The sequence below is a fragment of the Branchiostoma lanceolatum genome, chromosome 8 (genome assembly GCF_035083965.1).
Source record: "Branchiostoma lanceolatum isolate klBraLanc5 chromosome 8, klBraLanc5.hap2, whole genome shotgun sequence".
NCBI lineage: Eukaryota > Metazoa > Chordata > Leptocardii > Amphioxiformes > Branchiostomatidae > Branchiostoma > Branchiostoma lanceolatum.
In genome coordinates, this window is record NC_089729.1 from 12782588 (window position 1) to 12801051 (window position 18464).

An 18464-nucleotide genomic window follows, 5' to 3' on the forward strand; every position below is an offset into this window, starting at 1 on the left:
AAGGCCTTTTTGACTCGTGATTATGAATTGAATAAAGGCTAGGATTTTGCCAACAACATCAAGAAATAATGCAAACATTAACTAATCTCGAAGAAGATGTAAGGATCCGACTCTCCGTCTTTTATGTGTGTTTTGGGAAGATTTAGTACTAGTCTTTCTAGTAGTTCATTTCTGTTAATAACGCGCGTACCACTGGGCGTAAAAACAACAAAAAAATACCAGCAAAATAACCCCGACTAATTCGTTTGCTTAAAAAAAACATTAGCACGAAGCATTTTTGTGTTTTAGCGGTATGTATACATACCACAGGACTTAAAAACGCAGAAAAGTGAAAGAACTCCAACCTATTCGTTTGCTTGAAAAATACACATTACCACGAAGGCAGAGCCAGTCTAAAGCATTTTCAGAGCTGTTTTACGACTTCGGTTGGTGTTTTACAAGCGCCATGCGGTTGGCAAGCACCCACATTTAGGTACTTGACCGACAGAGCAGATAAAAATAGATGATATCAAAACTCGTTTGTCACCACGTAACGGTGTCAGTGGTTATGGCGGGAGGAACGCTAGGCATGCCCGACCCACGACGAATATGTGGATCGGTACCCGGTTCGCCAGAACAAAATGCTCTGTCCCCTTGAGTAATAAGTTTTGGGTACACTATTTTGTTGACAAGACGCAATCTATGAGAGATATTTAGTGTTTTTTGTGTGCTTGTATTTATGATTCTTTTGCAGTGATTTTTACACTCACACATACACACACACACACACACACACACACACACACACACACACACACACACACACATACGCGCGCACACAAACGCACATACACACACATACACGCACATACACACACACACACACACATACACACTTACATACACATACACATACACACACACACACGCACACACACACACACACGGAAACACACACACACTCACATGCGCGCGCGCGCACACACACACACACACACACGCGCGTAATGTCAGCATCTAACTACGCAAAAAAAATAATTATTTTTTGTAAGAAAAAAATGCATTGGCTTACCAAGCTGATGTAACTATTGACGATTAAAACTTAAACATTTTGTGACATTTTGTATATCCACTTTGTATTGTTGTGTCTTCTTTTTCAAAAATGAATAAAGATTATGTTTAAAAAAAAAAAAAAAAAAAACATTTTGTGACATTTAACGTCACTCTTGGACTACTGTGACATTATCTGTGCTGTCAGGCGGAGAAGAAAAAATCTGTCAACATCACTGGACAACCTAGTAGCGTACAAGATATTAGTCAGTCTATCATTTGATCTTTGACGCCATTAAAATTATTTTTAGTACGCAGCAACTTTACTGCGCAAGACACAAATCTGCATTTGGAAATGGCGCCATTTAATACGCGGGAAAATAAACAGTGATCACTGTTTTGGCCTCGTTTCCTATCAAAATAGAACACGACCTGCCTTTTTACGTCATACACAATGGATATAAATAATATTTATCGCATTCGTTGGATATTTAAAGAGAACTGTATCAGTCTTAGGCTTGAAATACCGTTTCAAAGTTGTGAGTGAATCCACGCCGTGCCTTTCCTATATGTATATTGATTAACGTGATAAAAATCTCTTTCCCGTGTTGTAACCGTAAACATCATATCATCTCCTTTCTTCCCGACTTTCTAAACTTGTGGGAGTCTTCTGTGACACATATTGCCAGAAATAACCTTTATTGTCGACAGATTTAAGGGCCAGGTAACGACTTAACCCCCTTATTTACCCCCAACGTTTAAGGCTAAACCTGTCTGTCAATTTTGTTAAGTGTCAGTTGAACTGCGTTAGCCATAAAGTTAGAAGGTGACTTTGTCTTTTGTCTTTGTCTTTTTATTTCGCACAAGTAAAAGAATTTTACATACATATAACAGATCAATACACATAGTGCCGGGGAAGGTAGAGACCAATATGGTCTATAATATTCCATCCCCATTTTTCAAACAGAATAAATTACAATGATAAATTAAGATATAGAGAAAAAAATGACAACTTAATATCGTAACAAATAACAAATCAATAACTAATAATAACAATAACAAAAAACAAGAACTAAATTATTATATATAAAGAAACAATTACCTAACTGAACACAGAAAAATTACCAACTAAGTAAGCAAGGAAACAATTCGATAAATAATAACGATGACTGGGCAATATACCCCTGGGCAACAAACTCAGTACTTCAGGTCTTTAACCCGACAAGACTGGGCTCAAAGTCAAGATAACGTTTAGATTCTGTGGTTTAGATTTTGTGGTTTAGATTACTGTTTAGATTGAATAATATAAACGTTGTTTGCAAGAGATTTCGACTCCTATTTGAGAGCATGAGTTGGATTGCTCCCTGAGCGACCGGGACACAAGCACGTATTCTGGAAATAAACTGTTCCCGATTGACGCTCTGTGTTTGACGGGGAAGCTAGGGAGAGAGAGATATATGTCCCCAGACAGGGTTTCCTATTCGGTTGTAAGGTTGTACGAGGTCGAGGGACGGGCGAGAGCGTTGATCTGAGGCCGATTAATCATCACGGGGCGTGTCGCCCCCCCTCCCTGTCCAGCCCCGGCGGCGCCAGCAGTGCGCGGGCCGCAGTCGTCAGTTGACCAGAGTCAGGAGGTTGGCACGAGAAAGAATTCCTTCCCCGTCAGGAATGGTGTAAACATCACATAGCGATACCCTAGATCACAGTAATCTCCGGGGGAATCGCCAGCGCTGATACACACGGGCGGGAAAGACCGCTGCCACGCCGCGAAGCACTGCCGTAACCAGTGGGAACCTGTCTAAACCAGTGAAAAACCTGCTTATAACCAGCATAAACCAGTTTGTAACTAGCGTTAACCTGTTTAGAAGTAGTGTAAACCTGTTTAGAACTTACGTAAACCTGTTAGAACTAGTGTAAACCCGTTTGTAACGAGTGTAAACCTGTTTCTAACTAGTGTAAACCTGTCTCTAACCAGTGTAAATCTGTTTGTAACCGGTGTGAACCTGTTTGAAACCGGTGTAAACTTGTTTGTAACCGGTGTTACTTGTTTGTAACAAATGTGAACTCGTTTGTAACCGGTGTAACTGAACTGGTTGTGACCAATATAAACCCGTTTCTAACCGGCGAAACGTTGATTACAACCAGTATAAACCTGTTTCTAACAAAACGCAGTCAATTGAATTTGCTATCACATATTATGGTCCAGCGTCGTGTTGCAAAATCACGCGTACATGTATCTGCTTGGAGATTACGTCAGCTCTCTAGATCTACGTGCGTATCTACTGGCATTTCTATTGATGTTAGGAAGATGACGTGACATTAAAAGACGGATGAGATGTTGTTTCTAACGCATCACTGGTCATCACTTACAGTTGACCACGACACCAATCACACACACTCTCTATATACATGTAGTGCAGGTACTTGGAGCTCTGGCCCTTACAACAAGATCAGTCACAGCATTCGCATGGCGTTTTTGGCGACGCCTCAGGGGCGAGCCAAATTTTTCCTATATTGTGTGCAGATTGCAAGAATTCTAGGAATTGTACAGGAATGTGAAAGTCCATGGGATGATAACTCAAGAATGCCTGGATGTATTGTCTTCATATTTTGTAGGTGGGTAGGTCTGTGTGAGACCTTGTAATGATTGGATTTTGGGCCCCTAGCGACTTTCTATGGTACTGCAGGGGAACTTTCACTTTTCAAATCTTGTCTTCTGAACATGCTATAGTCATGATTTTTAAGTGGTGGATAGCTCTTTGTTAGGACAGTATGTCCTGTAGATTTGGACCCCCTAGCGGCTTTTTTGGAACTGCAGGAGCTGATTTTGACTCAAACTTTGAAAGAGAATAACGCAAGAAGGGGATGACGGGTCATCATAATTTTTGGTGTGTAGATAGCTTAAGTGGTGATTTACAGAATCATATGCCAATTATGCAAATCAATATCTGATTTGCATAATTAATGAGGACAGTTAATAAATCAGCTGCATTCTATTATAGGACTCTCAAACACATGACATATGTAACTGAGAAAGAGATAAATATCGATAGATATCAATTATGCAAATTGATACTTAATTTGCATAATTAATGACAAAATACTATAAATCCATAGTGGTAACTGATGGGGATTTCATGTTTGCACCATTTGGAAGTTAAGTAAATGTGGCCACTATTAGACACAAATCTTGCATAGAGGGCCTCATTTACATAATTTATGAGGAAATGGTACGATATCTTTTTTTGTGAAAACAAGATTTTCATACATTGGACAACTTGTGTTATTTTGGTAGAGAAGGTGATCGACTGATACGGTTAAATTATGCGAGGTCCTTATTTGCATATGGGTTAAAAACGAAAACGTTAACAGAGACCACCGTCGCCATGGCAACATCTTTTTATGTTGCCAATCTTGTTGTAGTAGGATTTTCAGCTAAGCGATGACAAATTAATACGACGGTCCACTGGGGTCTACGGTAAAATGTATCGTGCCAAGACAGAAAAACATACCTACGACTGTCTCAAGAATATCGATTTTCTTACAATACATCAATGGCGTCTGCAAAGAAACGAAATAAAGCTATTACTTAGGCCCTCTTTTCACTGGAAGTGGACCATTGTGGGAGTGGAATCGGATTTGTATGGCCTATGACTTATCAATTGAACATAAGCCATGAGGTACCATGATGTTAAAGTATGACTTAATTCTAAAGACAACAAAACGCACATGACTTGACTTAACACGCCTTTATCCATGAAATTTGTTTGAACTACTGATGAAAGTTTGGTTTACTCATCAGGGTGGCTCAACAGTAATAGTCGCCGCCTAATTGACGTGAAAATGGCATTCTTACAGTTGTTGCATTTGATTTACTGTTAATCTTGATTGTTTCCCTGTTCAGCTAATAACTTTGAAACCAACACTAGTACAGTGGAATTTTACCGTATACGTACAGTGTCAGTGCTATTATACCGAATACATACAGTGAATTTGTACCAAATGCGTAAAGTACAAATTTACCGAATACATGCAGTGCAATTATACCCAATACATGCTGTGCAATTCAACCGAATACAGTGTAATTGTAACGAATACGTGCTAGTACAATTTCACAGAATACGAAATAGCAAAATGTTATTCGAAAGTGCAGGTCGTAGTCGTATACTTAGCAATTTTGCTGGTATCCTTAAATTGCTACGTAGCAACCTTACTAATATTGGAACAAACGCCAAATGACTGTTACTCAGGAAAGCGAAACACTCAAAATTTGTCAAAAAGCGTTTGAAAATATCCAGTTGCTTGAGAAATTCATTTGGCGTATATTATGACCTGGATGTCTGACCTTCATCAACCTCAGCAAAAATAAAGTTTGCACTTTATTCCGTAAAACTACTAAGTGTGCTTGGGCGCCCCTGAAGACTCCAGGCAGAGGAGAGGTTCCGGCTGGTTTTTGACGTGTTTTTATGCGTTTTTGTTGGGCTTTCTTTATATATGATAGTCTTTCCCAGTGGGGTTTATAGAGACACAAAAACATGACAAAGTAACAAAACGCCCAAAGAACACGTCAAAAACCAGCCGGAACCCCTCCTCGGCTTGGAGAGTAGAAGATTCTATATTCCTTCCCGCTCTCCCGGCCCGATGTTCTGACGCTAATCAGCCTGCTCGTTGGTCCCATGACCCGCTCTCATGAGAAATGAAGATGGATGTGTATAATCAAGGCACGGGGAGAATTGGCGGGCGGGAAATTGGCGGATTAACGGCCTCAGACACGACCGCAAACTCGCCCCCTGGGAGGGTACTCATCAGCCGTCCATCTGCCGGTGTTCCTACCGCTGGTCCATATGGCGGTTAGAGTTAGGCCGCGATCACTCTTGTCGTAGGACGTCGTACGATTTTGGCGTTGCAGAATTTTTAAATAGCTTCATATGGCAGAACAAGCTTTAAGCACCGACAAGGATCTAAAGACAGCCTTTTTTCTAAACAAGACTGAATTTTGTGTACGGCATACGCAAGGCTTTCCCGCGACGATCGTTCGACAACCGTACGATGAATGTGTGACCAGGCCCTTAGTCTATCTACAACTACTACGAGACCTTTCTGTGGGCTACAAAAAATAGTACAAACTGGCCAAATAGGAAGGATATTCGACCAATGATCACAGTAACGTTTAGAGATCTAGATCAACCAAAACGAACTTAGATGTAACTGAAAATATAGTATTTCAATACACAGAAAAGGGCTCAAGAAAATGGAATTAAAGACGGACGTCTTGACCACCAAACCGCCACGATATTTTTATATCACACCCACATTGCCATAGATATAGAACATATATAAGCTTTATTGACGCAATAAAAAAGTACATACGGTCTACACAATAGATATACATAGTAAATCTTGAAAATCAACTGATAAAGGTTCAGCCTCAACACAAGTAGAGCTGCAAATCTTGTTACAATGAGGTGGGCTAGTATCGTGGGTTTCAGTGTCTAAGAATATAAAAAAGTAATATTTGAAGTATTTACCCTTTTTGTGAACATTGATGTAATGAAATCTTCTTGTGGCATCGAGTCTCTTGAAATGATAGTCTACCATTAAACGGTGAGGGGAGGGGGCGGCATGGTTAGATGTGTGATTTCTCAGTGAAATCGATCAGGCTATTAGGGGAGGCTTAACCAATCAATAAAGATGGCGCCTCAATTACGTTGGTAACCGAGATGCAGCCAATTTTGCCGCCTCCCGCCAACTCCCATGCCGATCCTTAAGGTCTCATTTATGTATTACTCCGAGTGGGTACCCTAAAAGAGTCCGTTGCCCCAAAAAATGAACGGCTGCATGTACATGTGTCTATATCGGTGTAAAAATCCCTTTTAGCTAGGCCAGCTGATATGGAGCGTCAAACTGATGAAAGCTTGTTTGTAACGGAAGAAATTAACAGGTAAAGTTCGGCAGCCGCGCGCGAGGTCGGGCGTCCACAGCCGGACATTGGCGGTTATTCGGTCGATCACTTTCAGCTGGAAAGTGCCTATTTAGGGGGTCTAGCTAAGTGCCGCTTTTAATTGCCATAAAAAGGTATTGAATGCCAACTGGTAGTTGGCAATTTTTTCAAATGATCTAGGGTAGATGAGCTCAACAGAGAATGAATGACATCGGTGCATTTCCTATAGCTTCATCACGAACGCGCCCATGTAAAACACGTTTTATAACATGTAAGCCTATGGGGCGGAAAAACTCATGAATGAGACCTTAAATAAAAATGAAAAATATTCATAACAAATCAACGATTAGCGCTGGCGCGTAAATTTCAAAACGATTGATAACCCGGCGTCACCCCGCATTTTCTGACCGAAAGTTGCCATGGCAACGGACTAGTCTACATTTTTGAGGGGCGTTTTTATTGTTTTTTTATTGTATTATGCTTTGCTAGAAGTAGAAGCCATTTGAAAGAATATTAAAGTTTCAGATCGTAAATACACGAAATAGAGCATCCTTCTGTTCCTTCTGTTGCGTTTTGTATTGGAAAATTAGGTGTCAACAGGCACAACGACGCACGTACCTCACTAAACTGCAGCTAACGCGTACGCAAGCTAGCATATTGCAATACACTTCCAGACGTAAAGCTCCGTGTCAAGTAAAAGGCTATGGAAAACACTTTGGCTGACGGCGACACCCCCCCCCCCTTCCCCATGCCTTATTCGTGTATCTTGCTTTAATCGTGTATCTTAGGACGATTCCGACGGCCGTCTTTGTGTCTGTACCCAGATTCCATCCTCGTTCTTTCAGAGTCTACCCAGCCAGGCTGCGCACAAAGCAGCACTTTGAGTCGTTGTCTAGTCCTGTACGCCTCGATCGCATATCAGCCAAGCTCAAAAACACGCTTGCTGGCCAGCATGGGTGTAATTTGAAGCCCAGAATCACCAAAAACCGCACTATCTGTTCTCTCCTGAACCGCGTCCGCTAGGGGGCGCTTCATGCTTTTCACAGGTGTCAAAGGCCAATGCGTCGACGTAAGACACCCGAACTTTCAAGGATGATGGAGAAGATAGTTTTCTTTCGTTTTAATCATGATTGACTTAATACATTATACTTAAGGTCTCATTTATGTATTACTCCGAGTGGGTACCCTAAAAGAGTCCGTTGCCCCAAAAAATGAACGGCTGCATGTACATGTGTCTATATCGGTGTAAAAATCCCTTTTAGCTAGGCCAGCTGATATGGAGCGTCAAACTGATGAAAGCTTGTTTGTAACGGAAGAAATTAACAGGTAAAGTTCGGCAGCCGCGCGCGAGGTCGGGCGTCCACAGCCGGACATTGGCGGTTATTCGGTCGATCACTTTCAGCTGGAAAGTGCCTATTTAGGGGGTCTAGCTAAGTGCCGCTTTTAATTGCCATAAAAAGGTATTGAATGCCAACTGGTAGTTGGCAATTTTTTCAAATGATCTAGGGTAGATGAGCTCAACAGAGAATGAATGACATCGGTGCATTTCCTATAGCTTCATCACGAACGCGCCCATGTAAAACACGTTTTATAACATGTAAGCCTATGGGGCGGAAAAACTCATGAATGAGACCTTAAATAAAAATGAAAAATATTCATAACAAATCAACGATTAGCGCTGGCGCGTAAATTTCAAAACGATTGATAACCCGGCGTCACCCCGCATTTTCTGACCGAAAGTTGCCATGGCAACGGACTAGTCTACATTTTTGAGGGGCGTTTTTATTGTTTTTTTATTGTATTATGCTTTGCTAGAAGTAGAAGCCATTTGAAAGAATATTAAAGTTTCAGATCGTAAATACACGAAATAGAGCATCCTTCTGTTCCTTCTGTTGCGTTTTGTATTGGAAAATTAGGTGTCAACAGGCACAACGACGCACGTACCTCACTAAACTGCAGCTAACGCGTACGCAAGCTAGCATATTGCAATACACTTCCAGACGTAAAGCTCCGTGTCAAGTAAAAGGCTATGGAAAACACTTTGGCTGACGGCGACACCCCCCCCCCCTTCCCCATGCCTTATTCGTGTATCTTGCTTTAATCGTGTATCTTAGGACGATTCCGACGGCCGTCTTTGTGTCTGTACCCAGATTCCATCCTCGTTCTTTCAGAGTCTACCCAGCCAGGCTGCGCACAAAGCAGCACTTTGAGTCGTTGTCTAGTCCTGTACGCCTCGATCGCATATCAGCCAAGCTCAAAAACACGCTTGCTGGCCAGCATGGGTGTAATTTGAAGCCCAGAATCACCAAAAACCGCACTATCTGTTCTCTCCTGAACCGCGTCCGCTAGGGGGCGCTTCATGCTTTTCACAGGTGTCAAAGGCCAATGCGTCGACGTAAGACACCCGAACTTTCAAGGATGATGGAGAAGATAGTTTTCTTTCGTTTTAATCATGATTGACTTAATACATTATACTTAAGGTCTCATTTATGTATTACTCCGAGTGGGTACCCTAAAAGAGTCCGTTGCCCCAAAAAATGAACGGCTGCATGTACATGTGTCTATATCGGTGTAAAAATCCCTTTTAGCTAGGCCAGCTGATATGGAGCGTCAAACTGATGAAAGCTTGTTTGTAACGGAAGAAATTAACAGGTAAAGTTCGGCAGCCGCGCGCGAGGTCGGGCGTCCACAGCCGGACATTGGCGGTTATTCGGTCGATCACTTTCAGCTGGAAAGTGCCTATTTAGGGGGTCTAGCTAAGTGCCGCTTTTAATTGCCATAAAAAGGTATTGAATGCCAACTGGTAGTTGGCAATTTTTTCAAATGATCTAGGGTAGATGAGCTCAACAGAGAATGAATGACATCGGTGCATTTCCTATAGCTTCATCACGAACGCGCCCATGTAAAACACGTTTTATAACATGTAAGCCTATGGGGCGGAAAAACTCATGAATGAGACCTTAAAACTGCTGGAGCTTCGCCTCATTTTGTGAACGTCAATCAAATTGAGGCACTTCGCGGGTACAGGCAAAGGCAAATTAATCCAAAAGCGGATTTTGAAAGGAACATCCTAAATATTTTTTTCTGATTCATCAGTTTTTTGACCTCATGATCTGGTTAGAAAGCGTCGTCAGAAAAAAACACGTTACGATCCAAAAAAGGGTGTTTGCACTCACGTGACTATGACGTAAGTATCGTCCGCCATCTTGGATGGTTAAATCTGACTGTCACCAGGTAAATTTGAACTCGTATATGTACTTATAGTCACGTGATATAACACAAGAGCACAATAGTTTGAGTCAACTGATTTAACCAAACAACATGGCGGTTGTGACGTCATATGTAAACAGTTTGTTTTAGATCATGTAGAAAACTGACCTTCATCGGGATCACGCCCCTCTTGACCAAGTGGTATCCTCCAAGTCTGTCCAGGACGTTCTTACTCTCTTGACTGCAGTGGATCTTTAGTGCTAGAAGAACAATGTCGTACGAAAATGAACTTTATAGTACAGTACGTAATAGTAAACTGTAGATAAATCTCTAGGTCATGGCAAAAACGTATCGTCCACTCTCATTACTCCATCGCGTCGGGTACCCTAAGACCCCAAAATCTTTTTAAGAAATGAAATTTTTGAATTTAAAGAGATCTACCAACGCAGCGTCAGATATCCAGGTGTTTAAGATATTCTTGAGAAGTCCTCGATTTCACCATCTTTTATATGTCTTAGGGTATCCGGCGGAATTAAGAGAGTTGAACTGATGATATGATTATTCAGTTTTATTGTACAGAAAGTCACCTTCGAAACTAGAGAAACGTCAAGTGTCAAAAAGATACTATAGCGCGGACAGATTGTTTCTTTATTACAAACGATTACAAACGTAAAACTAGCCGACGTCTCTTTGTACTGGATGTTCATGATTTTGTAAATGTTCGATCTGTCACAAATGTCTCAGAGGGTATTGTCATATGTATATCTATCTATTATGTACTTTAACTTTCTATGCAATTTTACAATGGATTTGCGATAAAGTTGTCATTTGATATTTGGAACCGGTCTTGAGGAATCAGAGTTACTTTCTAAGGCGCCACAACAGTTTTGACCTGCTACAAGAATGTTTTCCGTTAGCCAGAAGTTTACACTACTGTTAATCTCTGCTCTCCAACAAGATGTAAAGCTACAACAACAAGAAAATATCTACAACAACACCAGACTGGTGCGGCATTGTTAATCACGGTAGCGCCAGCCGACTGTCATGGGGAGGGTGGGAAAAACAAACATGGCGCGCCGAGGGACGGGTGCGTCGTGAATGACTTTTTGTGTTTGGTCCGATGTTGCTTTTGTGACGGTTACCGGGGATGTGTTGCCCCTTAGGTCAGGAATTCCCCCCGAACTTACGGACGACACCTGTGTACATTTACTCACGGGAGGCCGGGCAGCCCGCAGAGTAAGGAAGAGTTGATTCCAAGGTCATCGACAGAAGAGAGTGAAGCTACGTCAAAATGGCGGTCATAGAAAAGTGTGTACATTTTAACAATGGACGCGCACGGGACAATGGGATTTTTTTCAGATCCGGTGTCTTGCAGCAGTGTAAACAAGTTCATGGTCAAAACATTTGACATTTTACTTTTACACCGAGTTCAGAGACATTTGCGGACTTTGAATGAAGGTATAACAATCGGGAAAAGGCCAAATGACAGGTTATGTGGAAGGAGTAATTTGTCAATTTGGGAAAATGACGTCCTCTGAAATTTAATCATGGATGGATTTTGGGTTAATTCTAGAAAATGACTTTGCAGACGACAATTTTTCCAGAAAAATTTGTTTCCCTTTGCGTTTCTTCTGTCACTAAAAAAACGGACGGTATATTTTCTAAATGTATTCCTCTAAATCCATTGCTTATCTGTGCTTATACAAAACTATAATGTAACTCATATAAAGTCACTAATATCGATAATATTGCGTAGTTCTGAGCGTAGGACAAATAAGTATTGTTGGACTTGTTGCACCATGTACGATTGTCATTCAAAGTTCATTTTGTTTTGATCACCAGTGTCTTAGAGTGACGGGAACAGCAAGATTACACATGAGCTGTAGGATTTTGTTTTGTAAGGGCATTACAGAACCTAACGTTCACAAGGATCTACAAAGACCTTTTCCGTTAAAAGACAGCTAAATTTTGTACGACATCCCCACCAATTTGTTGTCGTAAGTGTGTAGTACGACGTATGCGACCGAAACCTATAGGCACGCGGTCGTAAAAGAAACTTCGATCCTCTACTGAACACGAAAGGAAAAGAAAGGGATCTTGGAAAGAGAGAAGACACTCAATGTACAGTATTTACAGGCTTATTGTACCGGGGAAATTCCCCAAGCTTTCGAAAATTATAATGAACAGTGGACCACGGCTTAACGTCCCGTCCTAAGGACTGCAACCATTTCCTGTAGCATGCATGATTGTCGGATGAGCGACACAGCCGGAATCGAACTCGCGGCCTCTAGTTCCAGAGGCAAGATCGCTAACCACTGGACTACGCAAGCTACAAAACACGAGTTATCAAAAATATGATTACAAAATCACTTGAATGGACATGGCGGCTGAAGGAGTGATCGTGACCCTGACCTTGTCCGTTAGACTCCATCCGTGACGCGGTGTTGACCGTGTCGCCAAACAGACAGTACCGCGGCATCTTCAGTCCTACCACGCCTGCGCAGCACGGTCCTGCAACAATGACACAAAAAAACTTTCTTTAAATGACCTGCAGTGTGTGTGAAATCTTTTATGATGCAAACACTCAATCAAATGGACAGTTCTTTATTACAGGTACTGGTAATCTAATCGGTATGCCAACCAGTTATAGAAAGCCATTATCATACTGATGAAACTATGTATTGTTTTGTCCTATGGTGTGCACAGATGATAAAGCTATTACAAATACAAGTTTTCCTTTATCATTTTGGAAGCATAAAAGATTAAAGAAACATGAATACGCTGGATAGAAATATTAAAAACTACCACTAGAAGAGAGACGCATTCAGGTGTAATTTTGTATGCAAAACACATAGTTTGATCTGGACTTATGTTTTTCTATGCATAGGTATGAAAACATTTTCGAGCAGTTTAATCTTATAGTTTATAGTTTCGGTTTCCCAGGAAACACAAATTAAAACCCCACCTTACATACAGAAACCGCAAAATTGAAGAAATGCATTTTTTCTCAAATGTTTACAACTAAGATACATGGAAAAATGGAAGTCAATCCCCATTCATGATTTACAATAGTTCGTGATGCGGAACATACATGACACGTAGGTTACATGAGGCGTGAATCAGAAGCTGTTTCTAGGAATTCCTCCACATAAAACGTGCATTCAGGATGACAAAACCAATAAAGAAATAAATGAGTTACCAAAACCTATCCATTTCTCATTTCACGCTAACCCATTTTCACCATGCAAATTGACGCACAGAGTTTGGAAAAAATATTGACTCTCGAAACATCAAGGCGAAAAATTACTTTATGACTCAAGAAGCTTTCAGCGGGGCTTAGAAATAATGAGCCATTTTTTCCTCAAACAGCTTTCCTTAGGGATGAAGCTTTCGGCAACAGTCATCTTTCTAGCTTTCATTACGCGGTGACTCATCTTTCAACGGAGCCAATTACCGTTTCCTGGAGTGTCCCTAGGGTGCTGCCCTGAGGTACACCATCCGGGACACTCACAGTCCGCGGGGTACAAGTCATGTGTAAAATGCCGTTTGCGAAAATGCAATTAGCAATAGCTATTTTCATCCAATTTTGTACAGAAGGAAGACAGAGTGGGTGTTAGGAACTCTTTACTATCGGCGGATTTATCTAAATTTAGATATTTACTGGAGATAATGGGTATACTCCTGACGGTGAACCGAAGTAAATTTTCTCCAGTTCTCTACCGCGGAGGAAGAAAATGTGACTGATCGATATTTGAATCAACGGTCAAAACGGTTGATATTGATCTTGTGACTCGTTCAGAATGGGATAGATAAAGTGTGACACAGTTAACAAAATCGCAAACTTCGACGTAACGTTACTTGCTCTTGCATCATGAAAGTAACGATTTCATTTTCAAATTGACGTTTTACCCTTCTACAAATACTCTGAGATACTGGTGGCGACACAACATTACCTGAAATCGTCTGACGAACCTAAGCTTGCTAAGCTTCATAGCTTAGCACTGATACTCTCCAAGCAGAGCTAGGGTTTCGGCTGGTTTTTGACGTGTTTTAGGCGTTTTTGTCATGCCTTCTACTTTGTCATCGTTTTTGTTGTGTAGCAAACTTGGGTTGCTACACAACAAAAACGATGACAAAGTAGAAGGCATGACAAAAACGCCTAAAACACGTCAAAAACCAGCCGAAACCCTAGCTCTGCTTGGAGAGTAGAAATGAATCTGCTGGTCTGAAAAGAAGTGTACCAGCCTAAACAACAGTGCTGAGTACGGACAAGTGTCTGCTAGCTGGGTTGATTTTCAGTATTCTAGTCTGTTATTCTGAACATAGGTCTGCTAGTCTGTTCAAGTCTGCTATTATGAAATACTAAGTAGCCTGTTACTACCCTTCACTGTAGTTGGCCTGACAGCCCATGGCCAGTTTACATGAAATATCCTTCCGAATGTGATTTATTCAATGTCGGTCTACATATAATTGCCATTATACATTCCAAAAGTACTGGGCACCACTTTGTATATATGTATAACACACAACTCAGTGTCAAAGCATTAAGAGGGATAACAAGGTCAAACGCATCACCTTTCAGTAATCAATGGAACTGCAGTTTGCTATATAATGTATCGACGTCATCGTCATTGCTGGTGAAGGGTTTACGGGTACCGTTTCTTTCATCTCACAAAGTTACCGGCAAATTGACGATAATCAAGCCAAAAGCAGTAATTGCTGATATACAGATGCCAAGAGGTCCATTTGATGAATTCCAAAGCGCTACCAAAAGCAACCATGTAACGTTAGAGTCATCTCTCAAAATTCCGCCGGATATCCTTAGTCCGTCATATTAAAAACGGTCTGAACAAGGCATTCTCAAGAATGTATTGAACCTGTATACCTGAGTGGATGCCTATCCTGAGGTGCATCTTGTGGTCCGCCCGGTGTCTGATCTTGAAGCTGGACACAGCCTTCAGCAGAGCCAGAGCCATGGACGCGATCTCACCGCCATGACGGTCACCGTTCTGTATGGGGAGGCCTGAAATAATTCATTGATTTGTTTGTTTGTTGCCTATCATTGCATTTTAGGGTTGTTGACTTAGAATTTAAAGGTTCTTGGTTCGGTTTATTGTCTATCATTGTATTTCTAGGGTCGTTGATTAAGAATCTAAAGGTTTTGAATCCCTAACAGTCCCCAATTTTGTGTCCTTGGGAAAGGTACAAGGCAATCAGTTGAGACATGTCTAGCAAAACAATCATCTAAACACTGACTAAGGATGATGAACAGGTTAAATGGGCTCGGTTATTTTATGTATGATATCTATATATGTTTGAATGACATCTTAGATGTAATGTTGCTGAACAGTAAATCTACAATCGATGTAAATACACATTTTCAAAAGTAGGGAACAAAAGATATCAGGACAAGTATGTTAATAGTTGTCTGAACTATCGCTCTGACCATCTGATAGTTATTTGGGTCTGAAACAGGCATAAGAGCGCCCTCTAGTATATCTGCCTTGCACGACAATACTTGCAGTCACCCAATACCACTGGGGCTCTGAACTATCGCTCTGAACATCTAATGTAATAGTTGCTTCATTATCATTCGTCCATCGTAGTCAATGATAACCATGAGACATAAGAGTAGACCTGCCTTGCATCACAAAACATAAAGTCATCTGATACCACAAGAGCGCCCTATAGTAGCTCTGCTTTGCAATATAAGACTTAAAGTCACCTGATACCACCATATACGCGTCGCCTATGGTCTCCACCTTGTACACGTCAAAGTTGCTGATGATGTCATCAAAACAGGTGTACAGGTCATTCAGCAGGTCAACCACCTGTGTACGAAAGGTATGGAGGTCATGTGTGTTCATAAATCGCTAGGTGGCGTTCCTTAATCGTTGTTAGCCTGACGAATCGCGCTCCTAGTGGCCAGCCGGCCTGTAACCGCCATCCCCTAGAGCTGGGGGTCAGTAACCTCCGACTGAGAGCTTGTGTAAACACAGGCTAAATCGCGCGTGCGTGTGTGTGTATGCGTGTGTGTACGTGATCGTGCGCGCGTCTCTCTGCCTCCCTTTGTATATGTGTTTGTGTGCGTCTGTGTGCTTTGTGCGTGTTTGCCTGCGTGCCTACGTCCCTCTCTCTCTCTCTCTCTCTCTCTCTCTCTGTATATGTGTGCGACTGTATGTTGTGTGTTCGTGTGTGTGTGTGTGTTTATATAATTATATCTTTAAGATATGGCTCTTAGTGGCAAATGTGCAGATTTTGGTGTTTGTTTGTTTGTGTGCGTGTGTGTGTGTGCGCGCGTGTATGCTCTCAAAGAAATAACCCTCACCTGTAGGGGAGTGCTCTCAGCTGATAGCAACGTGAAGCCCACAATGTCACTGAAGAAAATGGTCACCATGTCGAACGACTCAGGATCCACTCTTTTTCCTCGCTTCAGTTGATCCGCTACGGTTCTACAAAACATCAGGTACCATGTTGACCAAGTAGTTGTTTGTGGCACACATATCTCTTATTCAACCAGAAAGGGAAGCGAAAAGGAATGTTGACGCTATATATATTGTGGTATTTTTATGGAACGATAGAATTGCCACCGAGTGCAGCTTGTTATGATGATGCCCACTTGCAAACAATCACACTCTCCTAAGTACATGTATAAACATACAAAATTAGATACAAAAAGTCTAACAAAGTGCTCTAGTATGTTTCAACATATAAGGCTTACCTTCTACTTACATTACAGTTTTTGACATCTAACAAACTCTTACATTACAGTTTCTGACATCTAACAAACTCTTTAAGCCGCGCTATGAAATAGATACACCCTGTCACGAACATCTTACTTCGGCAGCATGCTGTAGAGCAGAGCGTCTGTTTTCTTTTTCTCCTCCACCAGTTGGTGCGTCCGCTCTTCCACCAGCTCCTCTAGATTGTTGGCGTATTTCTCCATGATGTTCATCATGTTGTCGAAGATGTTGGACTTCCTGAGAAATAAAACAACACATGATACATAGTACAGGGATCAGCCAGTCGCATGGATCCTACGTCGCCATGACATATTTTTTAGAGCAGTACTTGTTTGAATGAAAATGATCATGACTGATCCAAGTACCATTAGCTCCCTCATCGATGCTACTTACAAAACAAACAACATCAAGTGTGCGATGATCTCCGCCAGGTTCTCTTATACCTTGTTTCATTGTCATTCATTGGTTATGCAAATAAACTTTTGATTTTAACATTACATCTGTCCAATGATCATGTCCTGTCACTCCATTGTGAACGTGACTAGCATATGGATATGGAAATATCATCATCATTTGGTCGTGAGGGTCTCACCCTTCTCTTCCTGCCTTCCCTATCCACCATAGCTCTGGGCAAGCCTTCCAGCTATAAATAAATAGCTGCAAGAACGCAAAAAGAAAGGCCAAAAACAATACCTCCCGGTGAGCTGATAGGCTCTTCCATTAGCCCCATGACCTGGAATGTCTGTCAGCAGTCAGCTAAGTAACTTGAACTCAATTTCCTGTTGTTCCCGCAACTCTGTGACTTTTTGCGTTTCACTATCTGTCACTCAGCGGTGAGAAATGTCTATATAAAGCATATTGAAAAAAATATGGTGGAAATCTGTCGTTCCTTTCTTTAGTTATTCTCCTTGGAAAATTTTGACAACACCGCCCTGCAGTTCCAGAGCAAGCTGCTGGGGGGGGGGGGCAAACCTACACCACTTCTGCTTTACATCACAAGCTATCTGCCATCAAAAAATTAAAATCATACCACGTCCAGGTCAAAAGATACCAAAAACAGAAGTTCTGCTGCAGTATGTTAATGCTTAATGATGCTGGTCAGCATATCAGCAGAACTGAGGTTGCGTACTTATATAAACAATCGTGGTCAAATGGAAAACATGTCAGTCTTTATCTTTATCTTCAATGTCAACCAAAGATGATATTTTGGAAAAATCTAAGAAAATCTTTTACTTCTCCAATCTAAAACAGCTGATGAGATACTACTACACGGCAACACCATTGAAAAACTTTGTTTCGCAACTAAGCAATTGTCAATCCCTAAAAGAGCCCTCGACTCTATTCGACAACTCCTCAATACTACAATCAAATATGTATGAAAGTATTTGCGACTACAAGCAGTCGAAAATATGCATGGAAGAGGTACTCCAAAATGTGCAGTCAAAATATGTAAAGAACGCGATGCATCCTGACATAGCCGGGTTACATAGCAAGCTGGGTAACGCCTTACAAAACATCGGCGTTAACAAAAATGCTGTCAG

At 41.4% G+C, this 18464-nt stretch overlaps 1 protein-coding gene across 1 annotated transcript in view; it reads right to left on the minus strand.

Moving 5' to 3' along the window:
- Positions 1–18464, minus strand: part of LOC136440644 (receptor-type guanylate cyclase Gyc76C-like) — a 40822-nt gene that overhangs the window by 5347 nt on the left and 17011 nt on the right. Inside the window, exons 17-22 of the mRNA XM_066436734.1 lie at positions 17020–17160; positions 16509–16632; positions 15906–16011; positions 15066–15203; positions 12593–12691; positions 10349–10440 (exon numbers count right to left, since the gene is read on the minus strand). Coding sequence (XP_066292831.1) covers positions 10349–10440; positions 12593–12691; positions 15066–15203; positions 15906–16011; positions 16509–16632; positions 17020–17160 — 700 coding nt within the window. The remainder of the gene's footprint in view (positions 1–10348; positions 10441–12592; positions 12692–15065; positions 15204–15905; positions 16012–16508; positions 16633–17019; positions 17161–18464) is intronic.